This window comes from Lipophrys pholis, assembly GCF_963383615.2.
Source record: "Lipophrys pholis genome assembly, contig: SCAFFOLD_50, whole genome shotgun sequence".
NCBI lineage: Eukaryota > Metazoa > Chordata > Actinopteri > Blenniiformes > Blenniidae > Lipophrys > Lipophrys pholis.
In genome coordinates this window covers 33408-50812 of record NW_028291986.1, presented here as the reverse complement: position 1 = coordinate 50812, position 17405 = coordinate 33408, and the positions used below count along the sequence as shown (strand labels likewise).

General features: G+C 53.3%; 1 protein-coding gene across 10 annotated transcripts in view; it reads right to left on the bottom strand.

The window, feature by feature from the left end:
• rnf123 (ring finger protein 123) overlaps window positions 1-17405 on the bottom strand; it is a 54960-nt gene that overhangs the window by 31538 nt on the left and 6017 nt on the right. For all 10 annotated transcript variants that reach the window (XM_080494013.1, XM_080494015.1, XM_080494016.1 and 7 more), the window contains exons 8-20: window positions 13172-13258; window positions 12693-12760; window positions 12460-12596; window positions 12266-12369; window positions 11910-12014; window positions 11696-11821; window positions 11451-11543; window positions 10773-10846; window positions 7825-7942; window positions 5197-5296; window positions 5028-5089; window positions 1276-1347; window positions 1072-1192 (exon numbers count right to left, since the gene is read on the bottom strand). In XM_080494013.1, coding sequence (XP_080350139.1) covers window positions 1072-1192; window positions 1276-1347; window positions 5028-5089; window positions 5197-5296; window positions 7825-7942; window positions 10773-10846; window positions 11451-11543; window positions 11696-11821; window positions 11910-12014; window positions 12266-12369; window positions 12460-12596; window positions 12693-12760; window positions 13172-13258 — 1267 coding nt within the window. The remainder of the gene's footprint in view (window positions 1-1071; window positions 1193-1275; window positions 1348-5027; window positions 5090-5196; window positions 5297-7824; window positions 7943-10772; window positions 10847-11450; window positions 11544-11695; window positions 11822-11909; window positions 12015-12265; window positions 12370-12459; window positions 12597-12692; window positions 12761-13171; window positions 13259-17405) is intronic.

Sequence of the window (17405 nt, the reverse complement as noted above, 5' to 3'; positions counted from 1 at the left end):
CTGGTAGAACCCGTAGGAAACCATCAGAACCAGTAGGAATCCATTAGAAACAGTCAGGGACCATCAGAACCAGTAGGATACCATCAGAACCAGTAGGAATCCATCAGAACCAGTAGGAATCCATCAGAACCAGTAGGAATCCATCAGAAACAGTCGGGGACCGTCAGAACCAGTAGGAAACCATCAGAAACAGTCAGGGACCATCAGAACCAGTAGGATACCATCAGAACCAGTAGGAATCCATCAGAACCAGTAGGAATCCATCAGAACCAGTAGGAATCCATCAGAAACAGTCAGGGACCATCAGAACCAGTAGGAATCCATCAGAACCAGTAGGAATCCATCAGAACCAGCAGGAAACTGGTAGAACCCGTAGGAAACCATCAGAAACAGTCAGGGACCGTCAGAACCAGTGAGAAACCATCAGAACCAGTAGGACTCCAGTAAAGAAAAAGTGAGGGACCATCAGAACCAGTGGGAAACCATCAGAAACAGTCAGGGACCATCAGAACCAGTAGGAAAACCATCAGAACCAGTAGGAATCCATCAGAAACAGTCGGGGACCGTCAGAACCAGTAGGAAAACCATCAGAACCAGTAGGAATCCATCAGAAACAGTCGGGGACCGTCAGAACCAGTGGGAAACCATCAGAAACAGTCAGGGACCATCAGAACCAGTAGGAAACCATCAGAAACAGTCAGGGACCGTCAGAACCAGTAGGAAAACCATTAGAACCAGTCAGGGACCGTCAGAACCAGTAGGAAACCATCAGAACCAGTCAGGGACCATCAGAACCAGTAGGAAACCATTAGAAACAGCAGGACAGCGTTAGAACCAGTCGGAAAGCATCAGAACCAGTAGGAAACCATCAGAAACAGTCAGGGACCGTCAGAACCAGTAGGAAACCATCAGAAACAGTCAGGGACCGTCAGAACCAGTAGGAAAACCATTAGAACCAGTCAGGGACCGTCAGAACCAGTAGGAAACCATTAGAAACAGCAGGACAGCGTTAGAACCAGTCGGAAACCATCAGAACCAGTCGGCCCACACACGGTGGGGTGCTACCTGTACCTTCACTGCTGACGCTGCCTGGACTCTTCCTCTGTCCTTCGTCCCAGCAGCCTCTGACAGCCGTGATGAGGCGGTGCAGGAAACACACCATGTACTCCGGAGGACACAGGGCAGTGGGGTGCTGGAACAGAGAACATGGTTCTTACCCCCTGTAGTTACCCCAGGAGGTTCTTACCCCCTGTAGTTACCCCAGGAGGTTCTTACCCCTCGGTTGCTGGCGTTTTCCTGCAGAAACTTTCTGAACTTGTTGAGGAAAATGTAGCGAGACGCTTCACCCTGACACAGAGAACAATGTGAGAGAACAACGTGAGGAGAGAACCTGAAAGAACGTGAGAGAAGAATGTGAGAGAAGAACGTGAGAGAAGAACATGAGAAGAACGTGAGAGAAGCACATGAGAGAAGGTGGGAAAAGAACGTGAGAGAAGAATGTGAGAGAAGAACATGAGAAGAACGTGAGAGAAGCACATGAGGAGAACGTGAGAGAAGCACATGAGGAGAACGTAAAAGAAGGTGGGAAAAGAACGTGAGAGAAGAACATGAGAGAAGAATGTGAGAGAAGAACATGAGAAGAACGTGAGAGAAGCACATGAGGAGAACGTAAAAGAAGGTGGGAAAAGAACGTGAGAGAAGAACGTGAGAGAAGAACGTGAGAGAAGAACATGAGAGGACGTGAGAGAAGAACATGAGAAGAACGTGAGAGAAGCACATGAGGAGAACGTAAAAGAACGTGAGAGAAGAACGTGAGAGAAGAACATGAGAGAAGAACGTGAGAGAAGAACGTGAGAGAAGAACGTGAAAGAACGTGAGCGGACGTGAGAGAAGAACATGAGAGAAGAACGTGAGAGAAGAACGTGAGAGGACGTGAGAGAAGAACATGAGAGAAGAACGTGAAAGAACGTGAGCGGACGTGAGAGAAGAACGTGAGAGAAGAACGTGAAAGAACGTGAGAGGACGTGAGAGAAGAACATGAGAGAAGAACGTGAGAGAAGAATGTGAAAGAACGTGAGAGGAAGTGGGAGAAGAACATGAGAGAAGAACGTGAGAGGAAGTGGGAGAAGAACATGAGAGAAGAACGTGAAAGAACGTGAGAGGAGAACGTAAGCGAATAATGTGAGAGAAGATCGTGAGAAGCACATAAGGAGAACATGAAAGGATGTGGGAAAAGAACGCAAGAGAAGTACGTGAGAGAAAAACAAGAGGAGAGAACGTGAAATAACGTGAGAGAACATGAGAGAAGAATGTGAGAGAACGTGAGCAGAACGTGAGAGAAAAACATGAAAAAATAATGAGAGAAGAACGTGAGAAGCACATGAGGAGAACATGAAAGGATGTGGGAAAAGAACGCAAGAGAAGTACGTGAGAGAAAAACAAGAGGAGAGAACGTGAAATAACGTGAGAGAACATGAGAGAAGAATGTGAGAGAACGTGAGACAAGAACGAGAAAACGTGAGAGGAGAACGTAAGCGAAGAATGTGGGAGAAGATCGTGAGAGAAGAACATGACAGAATAGGAGAACATGAGAGAAGAACGAGAGAAAACCTGAAAGAACATCAGAAAAGAATGCGAGAGAAGTACATGAGAGAACAACAAGAGGAGAGAACCTGAAAGAATGTGAAAGAACGTGAGAGAACGTGAGAGAAGAACATGAGCGAAGAATGTGAGAGAAAAACGTGAGCGAAGAACGAGAAAACGTGAGAGGATAACGTAAACGAAGAATGTGAGAAAAGACCGTGAGAGAAGTACATGACAGAAGAACATGAGAGAAGAATGTGAGAGAAGAACGTGAGAAGCACATGAGGAGAACATGAAAGAATGTGGGAAAAGAACGTGAGAGAAGTACGTGAGAGAAGAACAAGAGGAGAGAACGTGAAAGAACATGAGAGAAGACTGAAAGAACGTGAGAAGAATGTGAGAGAACGTGAGACAAGAACGAGAAAACGTGAGAGGAGAACGTAAGCGAAGAATGTGAGAGAACATCGTGAGAGAACACCGTGAGAGATCATGAGAGAACATGACAGAAGAACGTGACTGAATGAGAGAACATGAGAAGAATGAGAGAGAATATGAGAGAACATGAGAGAAGAACATGAGAGAAGAATGTGAGAGAAGAATGTGAGAGGACGTGACAAGAACATGAGAAGAATGAGAGAGAACTTGAGAGAACGTGAGGGAAGAACTTGAGAAGAACGAGAGGAGAACGTGAGAAGAATGTGAAAGGAACGTGAGACAAGAACGAGAAAACATGAGAGAACGTAAGCGAATAATGTGAGAGAAGATCGTGAGAGATCATGAGAGAACATGACAGAAGAACGTGAGAGAACGTGAGAGAAGAACTAGAGAGGACGTGACAAGAACGTGAGAAGAAAGTGAGAGAAGAACGAAAGAGAAGAACGAGAGGAGAACGTGAGAGAAGATCGTGAGAGATCATGAGAGAAGAACATGAGAGATGAACGTGAGGAGAAAGTGAGAGAACAAGAGGAGAACGAGAGAGAAGAATGTGAGGGAATGTGAGAGAACGAGAGAACGAGAGGAGAACGAGAGAGGAGAACGAGAGGAGAACGTGAGGAGAACGAGAGAGGAGAACGAGAGGAGAACGTGAGAGAAGAATGTGAGAGAACGTGAGACAAGAACAAGAAAATGTGAGAGAACGTAAGCGAAGAATGTGAGAGATGAACGTGAGGAGAAAGTGAGAGAACAAGAGGAGAACGAGAGAGAAGAATGTGAGGGAATGTGAGAGAACGAGAGGAGAACGAGAGGAGAACGAGAGAGGAGAACGAGAGGAGAACGTGAGGAGAACGTGAGGGGAGAACGAGAGGAGAACGTGAGGAGAACGAGAGGAGAACGAGAGGAGAACGAGAGGAGAACGTGAGGAGAACGAGAGAGGAGAACGTGAGGAGAACGAGAGGAGAACGAGAGGAGAACGAGAGGAGAACGAGAGAGAACGAGAGGAGAACGAGAGGAGAACGTGAGGAGAACGAGAGGAGAACGAGAGGAGAACGAGAGAGGAGAACGAGAGAGGAGAACGAGAGGAGAACGAGAGGAGAACGAGAGGAGAATGTGAGAACGAGAGGAGAACGAGAGGAGAACGAGAGGAGAACGAGAGAGGAGAACGAGAGGAGAACGAGAGAGGAGAACGTGAGGAGAACGAGAGGAGAACGAGCGAGGAGAACGTGAGGAGAACGAGAGGAGAACGTGAGGAGAACGTGAGGAGAACGAGAGAGGAGAACGAGAGGAGAACGTGAGAGAAGAATGTGAGAGAACGTGAGAGAAGAATGTGAGAGAACGTGAGACAAGAACAAGAAAATGTGAGAGAACGTAAGCGAAGAATGTGAGAGATGAACGTGAGGAGAAAGTGAGAGAACAAGAGGAGAACGAGAGAGAAGAATGTGAGGGAATGTGAGAGAACGAGAGGAGAACGAGAGGAGAACGAGAGAGGAGAACGAGAGGAGAACGTGAGGAGAACGTGAGGAGAACGTGAGGGGAGAACGAGAGGAGAACGTGAGGAGAACGAGAGGAGAACGAGAGAGGAGAACGAGAGGAGAACGTGAGGAGAACGTGAGGGGAGAACGAGAGGAGAACGTGAGGAGAACGAGAGAGGAGAACGAGAGGAGAACGAGAGAGGAGAACGAGAGGAGAACGTGAGGAGAACGAGAGAGGAGAACGTGAGGAGAACGAGAGAGAACGAGAGGAGAACGAGAGGAGAACGAGAGAGAACGAGAGGAGAACGTGAGGAGAACGAGAGGAGAACGAGAGAGGAGAACGAGAGGAGAACGAGAGAGGAGAACGAGAGGAGAACGAGAGGAGAACAAGAGGAGAACGAGAGGAGAACGTGAGAACGAGAGGAGAACGAGAGAGGAGAACGAGAGGAGAACGAGAGGAGAACGAGAGAGGAGAACGTGAGGAGAACGAGAGGAGAACGTGAGGAGAACGTGAGAGAAGCTTCCGTTTCAACCTACCGTTGACTTGTCCTTATTGTTCAGCAGGAGCCTGAGGATCTGAACCTGCAGTTCCTCCACCACTGGAGGAGGAAGAGGAGGAGAAAGAGGAGGAGGAGGAGGAAGAGGAGGAGAAAGACACATCATAGGTCTGAAGACCAATCAGAGTAGAGCTTGTCTCCATGCAGACCTTCGATCCTCTTCTTCAGCCTCTGGCAGCCTCTCTCATACGCTCGTCGTCTCAGACGCTCGTCTGCACTCTCGTCTTTCGGCTCTCGCTCGTCTTTCCCCTGAAGACAAACATCTCAAATCTTCATCTCCTCACACCTGCAGCGCTACTGCAGCAGGTCTGGAGCAGGTCTGCAGCAGGTCTGCAGCTCTACTGCAGCAGGTCTGGAGCAGGTCTGCAGCGCTACTGCAGCCGGTCTGGAGCAGGTCTGCAGCTTGTCTGCAGAAGGTCTGCAGCAGGTCTGGAGCAGGTCTGCAGCAGGTCTGCAGCCAGTCTGCAGCAGGTCTGCAGCAGGTCTGGAGCAGGTCTGCAGCGCTACTGCAGCCGGTCTGGAGCAGGTCTGCAGCAGGTCTGCAGCTCTACTGCAGCAGGTCTGCAGCAGGTCTGCAGCAGGTCTGCAGCTGGTCTGCAGCTGGTCTGCAGCTCTACTGCAGCAGGTCTGGAGCATGTCTGCAGCTTGACTGCAGCTCTACTGCAGCCGGTCTGGAGCAGGTCTGCAGCAGGTCTGCAGCTCTACTGCAGCCGGTCTGGAGCAGGTCTGCAGCAGGTCTGCAGCTCTACTGCAGCAGGTCTGGGGCAGGTCTGCAGCAGGTCTGCAGCGCTACTGCAGCAGGTCTGGAGCAGGTCTGCAGCTTGACTGCAGCAGGTCTGCAGCCGGTCTGGAGCAGGTCTGCAGCTCGACTGCAGCAGGTCTGCAGCAGGTCTGCAGCTTGTCTGCAGCAGGTCTGGAGCAGGTCTGCAGCCGGTCTGCAGCTCTACTGCAGCAGGTCTGGAGCAGGTCTGCAGCCGGTCTGCAGCTCTACTGCAGCAGGTCTGGAGCAGGTCTGCAGCTCGACTGCAGCCGGTCTGGAGCAGGTCTGCAGCTTGACTGCAGCAGGTCTGCAGCTCTACTGCAGCCGGTCTGGAGCAGGTCTGCAGCAGGTCTGCAGCCGGTCTGGAGCAGGTCTGCAGCAGGTCTGCAACTCTACTGCAGCCGGTCTGGAGCTGGTCTGCAGCTCGACTGCAGCAGGTCTGCAGCAGGTCTGCAGCAGGTCTGCAGCTTGACTGCAGCAGGTCTGCAGCAGGTCTGCAGCAGGTCTGCAGCAGGTCTGGAGCAGGTCTGCAGCTCTACTGCAGCAGGTCTGGAGCAGGTCTGCAGCTCTACAGCAGGTCTGGAGCAGGTCTGGAGCAGGTCTGCAGCTCTACTGCAGCCGGTCTGGAGCAGGTCTGCAGCTCGACTGCAGCCGGTCTGGAGCAGGTCTGCAGCTTGACTGCAGCAGGTCTGCAGCTCTACTGCAGCCGGTCTGGAGCAGGTCTGCAGCTCGACTGCAGCAGGTCTGCAGCAGGTCTGCAGCAGGTCTGCAGCTTGACTGCAGCAGGTCTGCAGCAGGTCTGCAGCCGGTCTGCAGCAGGTCTGGAGCAGGTCTGGAGCAGGTCTGCAGCTCTACTGCAGCAGGTCTGGAGCAGGTCTGCAGCTCTACAGCAGGTCTGGAGCAGGTCTGGAGCAGGTCTGCAGCTCTACTGCAGCTGGTCTGGAGCAGGTCTGCAGCTCGACTGCAGCCGGTCTGGAGCAGGTCTGCAGCTTGACTGCAGCAGGTCTGCAGCTCTACTGCAGCCGGTCTGGAGCAGGTCTGCAGCTCGACTGCAGCAGGTCTGCAGCTTGACTGCAGCAGGTCTGCAGCAGGTCTGCAGCCGGTCTGCAGCAGGTCTGGAGCAGGTCTGGAGCAGGTCTGCAGCTCTACTGCAGCAGGTCTGGAGCAGGTCTGCAGCCGGTCTGCAGCTCTACTGCAGCAGGTCTGCAGCTCGACTGCAGCCGGTCTGGAGCAGGTCTGCAGCCGGTCTGGAGCAGGTCTGCAGCTTGTCTGCAGAAGGTCTGCAGCAGGTCTGGAGCAGGTCTGCAGCAGGTCTGCAGCCAGTCTGCAGCAGGTCTGCAGCTGGTCTGGAGCAGGTCTGCAGCAGGTCTGCAGCAGGTCTGCAGCCGGTCTGGAGCAGGTCTGCAGCTCGACTGCAGCAGGTCTGCAGCCGGTCTGGAGCAGGTCTGGAGCAGGTCTGGAGCAGGTCTGCAGCAGGTCTGGAGCAGGTCTGGAGCAGGTCTGCAGCTCTACTGCAGCAGGTCTGCAGCAGGTCTGCAGCTCTACTGCAGCAGGTCTGGAGCAGGTCTGCAGCCGGTCTGCAGCTCTACTGCAGCAGGTCTGGAGCAGGTCTGCAGCTCGACTGCAGCCGGTCTGGAGCGGGTCTGCAGCCGGTCTGGAGCAGGTCTGCAGCAGGTCTGCAGCTTGACTGCAGCAGGTCTGCAGCTCTACTGCAGCCGGTCTGGAGCAGGTCTGCAGCAGGTCTGCAGCTTGACTGCCGCAGGTCTGCAGCCGGTCTGGAGCAGGTCTGCAACTCGACTGCAGCAGGTCTGCAGCAGGTCTGCAGCTTGTCTGCAGCAGGTCTGCAGCCGGTCTGCAGCCGGTCTGCAGCAGGTCTGGAGCAGGTCTGGAGCAGGTCTGCAGCAGGTCTGCAGCAGGTCTGCAGCCGGTCTGGAGCAGGTCTGCAGCAGGTCTGCAGCAGGTCTGCAGCTCTACTGCAGCTGGTCTGGAGCAGGTCTGCAGCTCAGAAGACCATCACCTCCTTGTCGAAGTGTGTGGGCCACCAGGTGGTGGGGATGAGCTCCTCCAGTCCCGCCTCCTTCACTCTCAGAGGAGTCTTGATGTAGAAGAAGACCACGGAGCGCAGAACGTCGAATGTGAGAATGTTAAGGAGACTACTGATCAATACTAGATCAGAGCAACCTGACTACTGATCAATACTAGATCAGAGCAACCTGACTACTGATCAATACTAGATCAGAGCAACCTGACTACTGATCAATACTAGATCAGAGTAATGTCTCTTGTTGCTGTTATTAAAAACTGATCAGGTTTCAGATCAATATCTAACCTTTTCTTTATTTCTAAAATCATAGAGGAAGTCGTTTCAGTTTGAACGAGTGTTTCCAATCTGGTTCTGCTGGTTCCTCCTCCTCTGAGTCTGGTTCTACAGGTTCCTCCTCCTCTAGGTCTGGTTCTACAGGTTCCTCCTTCTCTAGGTCTGGTTCTGCTGGTTCCTCCTCCTCTGAGTCTGGTTCTACAGGTTCCTCCTCCTCTAGGTCTGGTTCTACAGGTTCCTCCTTCTCTAGGTCTGGTTCTGCTGGTTCCTCCTCCTCTGAGTCTGGTTCTACAGGTTCCTCCTCCTCTAGGTCTGGTTCTACAGGTTCCTCCTTCTCTAGGTCTGGTTCTGCTGGTTCCTCCTCCTCTGAGTCTGGTTCTACAGGTTCCTCCTCCTGTGAGTCTGGTTCTACAGGTTCTCCTCCTCTGAGTCTAGTTCTACTAGTTTCTCCTCCGCTGGGTCTGGTTCTGCAGGTTCCTCCTCCTCTAGGTCTGGTTCTACCAGTTTCTCCTCCTCTCAGTCTAGTTCTACAGGTTCCTCCTCCTCTGAGTCTAGTTCTACTTGTTTCTCCTCCGCTGGGTCTGGTTCTACATGTTTCTCCTCCTCTGAGTCTAGTTCTACTTGTTTCTCCTCCTCTGAGTCTGGTTCTACAGGTTCCTCCTCCTCTGAGTCTGGTTCTACAGGTTCCTCCTCCTCTAGGTCTGGTTCTACAGGTTCCTCCTCCTCTAGGTCTGGTTCTACAGGTTCTCCTCCTCTGAGTCTAGTTCTACTAGTTTTTCCTCCGCTGGGTCTGGTTCTACAGGTTCCTCCTCCTCTAGGTCTGGTTCTACCAGTTTCTCCTCCTCTCAGTCTGGTTCTACAGGTTCCTCCTCCTCTGAGTCTAGTTCTACTTGTTTCTCCTCCGCTGGGTCTGGTTCTACATGTTTCTCCTCCTCTGAGTCTAGTTCTACTTGTTTCTCCTCCTCTGAGTCTGGTTCTACAGGTTCCTCCTCCTCTGAGTCTGGTTCTACAGGTTCCTCCTCCTCTAGGTCTGGTTCTACAGGTTCCTCCTCCTCTAGGTCTGGTTCTACAGGTTCTCCTCCTCTGAGTCTAGTTCTACTAGTTTTTCCTCCGCTGGGTCTGGTTCTACAGGTTCCTCCTCCTCTAGGTCTGGTTCTACCAGTTTCTCCTCCTCTCAGTCTGGTTCTACAGGTTCCTCCTCCTCTGAGTCTAGTTCTACTTGTTTCTCCTCCGCTGGGTCTGGTTCTGCAGGTTCCTCCTCCTCTGAGTCTGGTTCTACAGGTTCCTCCTCCTCTAGGTCTGGTTCTACAGGTTCTCCTCCTCTGAGTCTAGTTCTACTAGTTTCTCCTCCGCTGGGTCTGGTTCTGCAGGTTCCTCCTCCTCTAGGTCTGGTTCTACCAGTTTCTCCTCCTCTCAGTCTGGTTCTACAGGTTCCTCCTCCTCTGAGTCTAGTTCTACTTGTTTCTCCTCCTCTAGGTCTGGTTCTGCAGGTTCCTCCTCCTCTAGGTCTGGTTCTACAGGTTCCTCCTCCTCTAGGTCTGGTTCTACAGGTTCTCCTCCTCTGAGTCTAGTTCTACTAGTTTCTCCTCCGCTGGGTCTGGTTCTGCAGGTTCCTCCTCCTCTAGGTCTGGTTCTACCAGTTTCTCCTCCTCTCAGTCTGGTTCTACAGGTTCCTCCTCCTCTGAGTCTAGTTCTACATGTTTCTCCTCCTCTGAGTCTAGTTCTACTTGTTTCTCCTCCTCTGAGTCTAGTTCTACAGGTTCCTCCTCCTCTGAGTCTGGTTCTACAGGTTCCTCCTCCTCTAGGTCTGGTTCTACAGGTTCTCCTCCTCTGAGTCTAGTTCTACTTGTTTCTCCTCCTCTAGGTCTGGTTCTGCAGGTTCCTCCTCCTCTGAGTCTGGTTCTACAGGTTCCTCCTCCTCTAGGTCTGGTTCTACAGGTTCTCCTCCTCTGAGTCTAGTTCTACTAGTTTCTCCTCCACTGGGTCTGGTTCTGCAGGTTCCTCCTCCTCTAGGTCTGGTTCTACCAGTTTCTCCTCCTCTCAGTCTGGTTCTACAGGTTCCTCCTCCTCTGAGTATAGTTCTACATGTTTCTCCTCCGCTGGGTCTGGTTCTGCAGGTTCCTCCTCCTCTGAGTCTGGTTCTACAGGTTCCTCCTCCTCTAGGTCTGGTTCTACAGGTTCCTCCTTCTCTAGGTCTGGTTCTGCTGGTTCCTCCTCCTCTAGGTCTGGTTCTGCAGGTTCTCCTCCTCTGAGTCTAGTTCTACTTGTTTCTCCTCCGCTGGGTCTGGTTCTGCAGGTTCCTCCTCCTCTGAGTCTGGTTCTACAGGTTCTCCTCCTCTAGGTCTGGTTCTACAGGTTCTCCTCCTCTAGGTCTGGTTCTACAGGTTCCTCCTTCTCTAGGTCTGGTTCTACAGGTTCTCCTCCTCTAGGTCTGGTTCTACAGGTTCCTCCTTCTCTAGGTCTGGTTCTGCTGGTTTCTCCTCCGCTGGGTCTGGTTCTGCAGGTTCCTCCTCCTCTAGGTCTGGTTCTACAGGTTCTCCTCCTCTGAGTCTAGTTCTACTTGTTTCTCCTCCGCTGGGTCTGGTTCTGCAGGTTCCTCCTCCTCCGAGTCTGGTTCTGCAGGTTTGTATAAATTGATTGAAGGATATAAGACGCTACTCAGCAGGAACTTCCTGCACTTCTCATGACGCAGGATGGCTGTGGTGAGACGCAGGTAATGGATCTGAAATCACACACACACACACACACACACACACACACACACACACACACACACACACACACACACACACACACACACACACACACACACACACACACACACACACAGATCACAACATAGCACACTTCAGGTAACTTGTGTGACCTTGTCAGGAACACCCTGAGGTCACCCTCTCACCCCCTGAGGTCACCCTCTCACTCCCTGAGGTCAGCCTCTCACCCCCTGAGGTCACCCTCTCACCCCCTGAGGTCACCCTCTCACTCCCTGAGGTCACCCTCTCACCCCCTGAGGTCACCCTCTCACACCCTGAGGTCACCCTCTCACACCCTGAGGTCACCCTCTCACCCCCTGAGGTCACCCTCTCACTCCCTGAGGTCACCCTCTCACCTCCTGAGGTCACCCTCTCACACCCTGAGGTCACCCTCTCACACCCTGAGGTCACCCTCTCACCTCCTGAGGTCACCCTCTCACACCCTGAGGTCACCCTCTCACTCCCTGAGGTCACCCTCTCACCTCCTGAGGTCACCCTCTCACTCCCTGAGGTCACCCTCTCACACCCTGAGGTCACCCTCTCACCCCCTGAGGTCACCCTCTCACACCCTACCTGGAAGCCCAGGTCTGGGATGATGGGTGAGAACCGATACGCTCTGAGCAGTGACATCATCAACTGTTTGAGACACTCGTTCACCTCATAGTCCTGGAGGGGGACGGACAAATGTTTAACAGTCAACAGACAGTCAAAAGGTTTCATAGTGTGTGTGTGTGTGTGTGTGTGTGTGTGTGTGTGTGTGTGTGTGTGTGTGTGTGTGTGTGTGTGTGTGTGTGTGTGTGTGTGTGTGTGTGTGTTACCTCCATCAGCAGCCAGAAGAGGTCTAGAAGCTGCTGAATCAGCGGATGTTCATCCACTGAGCCTCCACCCTCCAAGATCCCCAACAGGAAGCTCATCAGCACGTCCTCCACCAGGTACACCTTACACTGCAACAGTCAGCCGCTCAGCAACAACCAGCAACAGTCAGCAACAACCAGCAACAGTCAGCAACCAGCAACACACACACAGTTGTACCATGAGAGGAGCGAAGTAGTTGAAGACGTGAGCCAGAGTGATGAGAACTGTTGGATCTCCATGGAGCCTCCAAACTGAAGGGTCCTTGTCTAACAGACGCTCCTCCTACACACACACACACACACACACACACACACACACACACACACACACACACACACACACACACACACACACACACACACACACACACACACACACACACACACACACACACACACACACAGTGAATTTAAGTCAATATAACATCCTGATGCCACTATTGATGAGGATGATGGTAATGAGGATGATGAGGAGGAGAAGGATGATGGTGATGATGATGGGAATGGTGAAGAGGATGAGGATGACGAGGGTACCTGAACATCGATGGAGGTGGACAGAACGTTCTTGATGTATCCCAGCAGCCTTTGTGCCTTCAGCAGGTCGGAGGTGGGGGGGTTCTGCAGCGGCAGGTAACCATCTACAGGGTATGTGTGTCGGGCTAAGGGTGCAGCTCAGTACAACACACACACACACACACACACACACACACACACACACACACACACACTTGGAGGATATCTCAGAGGTCTGCTCCCGAAGTTAAAGGCCACAGACTCCTTGAAGGAGAGGCTGATGGCAGGGAAATAGGCCACGCCCGGTCCTGTCTTTATGTCTGTGAACGCCGTCCCCAGAGACTGGCCGTTACTATGGAGACAGACAGCGACAGGTCAGAGGGTCAGAGGTCAGTACTGATGTAATGAAGTCCACACACCAGGATGAATGGTAAACTGAAAGACTTACAGGCAGAAGGTGATGGTTCCTTCATCCAGGTCTATCAGACAGCTCACAATGTCTCCTGCTGCCCACGACTGCAAACACAACAACCAGGGTTACAGGTACAAGTACACACAGACACAAGTACAGGTAGACACAGGTACAGGTATGGGTATGGGTCCAGGTACAGGTACACACACACACAGACACAGACATGGGTACAGGGACAGGGACATACAGATACAGACACAGACACAGACACAGCTACAGGGACAGGTACAGGTACAGGGACATACAGATACAGACACAGACACAGGTACAGGTACAAGTACAGGTATGGGTACGGGTGCAGGTACAGGTACAGGTACACACAGACACAGACACAGGGACATGGACATACAGACACAGACACGGGTACAGGTACAGGTACACACAGACACAGGGACAGGGACAGGGACATGGACATACAGACACAGACACGGGTATGGGTACGGGTACAGACACACCTTTCCATAGTTGGTTGTGGTCACGTTCCACTTCCTCACTCGGTTCCCATCGTATGCGTACGAGTCTGGTGTGTCGCCAACGCCCTCCTACAGACACACAACATCTTCATCATCTTCATCGTCACCATCAGCTCCACTCACATGTATTATTATCTGATCCGGCTCCTTGAGATCTACAGGCTGCAACACCTGGAAGGACCTGCTCCTGGAGCTGGGCCCAGTCTGGTGTGTCCCTGGTGGTCGGGTGGTTCTGGTATGGCTCTGGTCTGGTTCTGGTGTGGTTTGTGCACCTGAACCACCTGCTCCCCAGGTGGAGGAGATCAAGGATCTCAGGTAATAAGGCATAGCTTTTATATAGTGCTTTTCAGGATACATTGCATCCTTCATTCCCTCCATCCTGGACGGTGGTAAACTACCAATGCAGCCACAGCTGCTCTAGAGCAGACTGACAGAGGGGCAGCTGCTCTACCAACCGAGCCAGAGATCAGAGCCTGTACTGGGCTGAGGTGGAAGTTCTCCATCCTAGTGGTAACAATCCAACTTGGTACTTTTATTTTGACAGTCACCGTAATAACAATCCAACTTGGTACTTTTATTTTGACAGTCACCGTAATAACAATCCAACTTGGTACTTTTATTTTGACAGTCACCATAAAAACAATCCAACTTCCATCCATCCATCCATTTTCTTCCGCTTATCCGGGGCCGGGTCGCGGGGGCAGCAGTCTAAGCAAGGAAGCCCAGACTTCCCTCGCCCCAGACACGTCCTCCAGCTCCTCCGGTGGGACCCCGAGGCGTTCCCAGGCCAGCCGAAAGACATAGTCTCTCCAGCGTGTCCTAGGTCTGCCCCGAGGCCTCCTACCGGAGGGACATGCCCGGAACACCTCCCGAGGGAGGCGTCCATGGGGCATCCGAAACAGATGCCCGAGCCACCTCAGCTGGCTCCTCTGGATGTGGAGGAGCAGCAGCTCTACTCCGAGCTCCTCCCTGGTGACTGAGCTCCTCACCCTATCTCTAAGGGTGCGCCCAGCCACTCTACGGAGGAAACTCATTTCAGCCGCTTGTATCCGGGATCTCGTTCTTTCGGTCAGGACCCAAAGCTCATGACCATAGGTGAGGGTAGGAACGAAGATCGACTGGTAAATCGAGCGCCTCGCCTTTTGGCTTAGCTCCTTCTTCACCACGACGGACCGATACAGCGACCGCATAACTGCAGACGCTGCACCGCTCCGCCTATCGATCTCACGCTCCATCTTCCCCCCACTCCTGAACAAGACCCCGAGATACTTGAACTCCTCCACTTGGGACAAGGGCTCTCCACCCACCTGAAGGGGGCAAGCCACCTTTTTCCGGTCGAGAACCATGGCCTCGGATTTAGAGGTGCTGATCCTCATCCCAGTTGCATCACACTCGGCTGCGAACCGCGCCAGTGCACGCTGAAGGTCCAGGTTTGATGAAGCCACCAGGACCACATCGTCTGCAAAAAGCAGAGACGAGATCCTGTGGTCCCCAAACCAGACCCCCTCCGGTCCCTGGCTGTGCCTAGAAATTCTGTCCATAAAAGTTATGAACAGAACCGGTGACAAAGGACAGCCCTGCCGGAGGCCAACATGCACTGGGAACAGGTCCGACTTACTGCCGGCAATGCGAACCAAACTCCTGCTCCGGGCGTACAGGGACCGGACAGCCCTTAGCAAAGGGTCCCGGACTCCATACTCCCGGAGCACCCCCCACAGGACGTCCCGAGGGACACAGTCGAACGCCTTCTCCAGGTCCACAAAACACATGTGGACTGATTGGGCGAACTCCCATGAACCCTCGAGTAGCCGGTGGAGGGTATAGAGCTGGTCCAGTGTTCCACGACCTGGACGAAAACCGCATTGTTCCTCTTGGATCCGAGGTTCGACTAACGGCCGGATCCTCCTCTCCAGTACCCTGGAATAAACTTTCCCAGGGAGGCTGAGGAGTGTGATCCCCCTGTAGTTGGAACACACCCTCCGATCCCCCTTCTTAAAAAGAGGGACCACCACCCCGGTCTGCCACTCCAGAGGCACTGTCCCCGACCGCCACGCAATGTTGCAGAGACGTGTCAGCCACGACAGTCCCTGCACATCCAGAGACTTAAGGAACTCAGGGCGAATCTCATCCACTCCCGGTGCCTTGCCACCGAGGAGCTTAGCAACTACCTCGGTGACTTCAGCCCGGGTAATGGACGAGTCTACCTCTGAGAACCCAGCCTCTGCTTCCTCAGCGGAAGACGTGATGGTGGGATTGAGGAGGTCCTCGAAGTATTCCTTCCACCGCCCGACGACATCTCCAGTTGAGGTCAACAGCTCCCCAACTCCACTGTAAACGGTGTTGGTGAAAAACTGCTTCCCCCTCCTGAGGCGCCGGACGGTTTGCCAGAATTTCCTCGGGGCCGACCGATAGTCCTCCTCCATGGCCTCCCCGAACTCCTCCCAGGCCCGAGTTTTTGCCTCCACCACGGCCCGGGCTGCGGCCCGCCTGGCCTGCCGGTACCCGTCAGCTGCCTCAGGAGTACTATGAGCTAACAGCGCCCGATAGGACTCCTTCTTCAGCTTGACGACATCCCTTACTTCCGGTGTCCACCACCGGGTTCGGGGGTTGCCGCCACGACAGGCACCAGAGACCCTGCGACCACAGCTCCGAGTAGCAGCTTCAACAATGGAGGTGGAGAACATAGTCCACTCGGACTCAATGTCTCCAACCTCCCCCGGAATCCGTGAGAAGCTCTCCCGGAGGCGGGAGTTGAAGACTGCGCGGACAGAGGGCTCGGCCAGGCGTTCCCAACAGACCCTCGTGACACGTTTGGGCCTGCCGAGTCTGTCCGGCTTTCTCCCTGTCCAGCGCATCCAACTCACCACCAGGTGGTGATCAGTTGACAGCTCTGCCCCTCTCTTCACCCGAGTGTCCAAGACACGTGGCCGGAGATCAGATGACACGACCACAAAGTCTATCATCGACCTCCAGCCTAGGGTGTCCTGGTGCCAAGTGCACTTATGGACACCCCTGTGCTCGAACATGGTGTTCGTTATGGCCAAACTGTGACTAGCACAGAAGTCCAATAACAGAACACCGCTCGGGTTCAGATGAGGGAGGCCGTTCCTCCCAATCACCCCTTTCCAGGTCACACTGTCGTTGCCCACGTGGGCATTGAAGTCCCCCAATAGAACAATGGAGTCCCCAGTTGGAGCACTATCCAGCACCCCTCCCAGGGACTCCAAGAAGGTCGGGTACTCTGTACTGCTGTTCGGTCCGTAGGCCGAGACAACAGTCAGAGACCTGTCCCCTACCCGAAGGCGTAGGGACGCGACCCTCTCGCTCACCGGGGTGAACTCCAACACATGGCGGCTGAGCTGTGGGGCAATAAGCAAGCCCACGCCAGCCCGCCGCCTCTCACCGCGGGCAACTCCAGAGAAGTGGAGTGTCCAGCCCCTGTCAAGGAGCTGGGTTCCAGAGTCCAAGCTGTGGGTGGAGGTGAGCCCGACTATATCTAGCCGGTATCTCTCTACCTCCCGCACAAGCTCAGGCTCCTTCCCCCCCAGCGAGGTCACATTCCATGTCCCAAAAGCTAGGTTCCGTGTCCGGGGATCAGGTCGTCGAGGCCCCTGCCGTCGACTGCCACCCAATCCACATAGCACCCAACCCCTACGGTTGCCTCTGTGGGTGGTGAGCTCACAGGAGGAAGAGGAGGGACCCGCGTCATTCCTTCGGGCTGGGCCCGGCCGGGCCCCGCGGGCAAAGGCCCGGCCACCAGGCGCTCGCATGCGGGCCCCAACCCCAGGCCTGGCTCCAGGGTGAGGCCCCGGCTGCGCCTCGCCGAGCGACGTCACTTTCCTCTTTCGTTGTATTTTCAATCCAACTTGGTACTTTTATTTTGACAGTCACCGTAAAAACAATCCAACTTGGTGGTTTTATTTTGACAGTCACTGTAATAACAATCCAACTTGGTACTTTTATTTTGACAGTCACCATAATAACCATCCAACTTGGTGGTTTTATTTTGACAGTCACTGTAATAACAATCCAACTTGGTACTTTTATTTTGACAGTCACCATAAATACCGTCCAACTTGGTAGTTTTATTTTGACAGTCACCATAATAACCATCCAACTTGGTGGTCTGTCCACTAGAATGTCCGTGTTCTCCTGTTGTTCATGTTTAGAGCTCATTGTTCTCTGCTGGGGGTGTGTGTGTGTGTGTGTGTGTGTG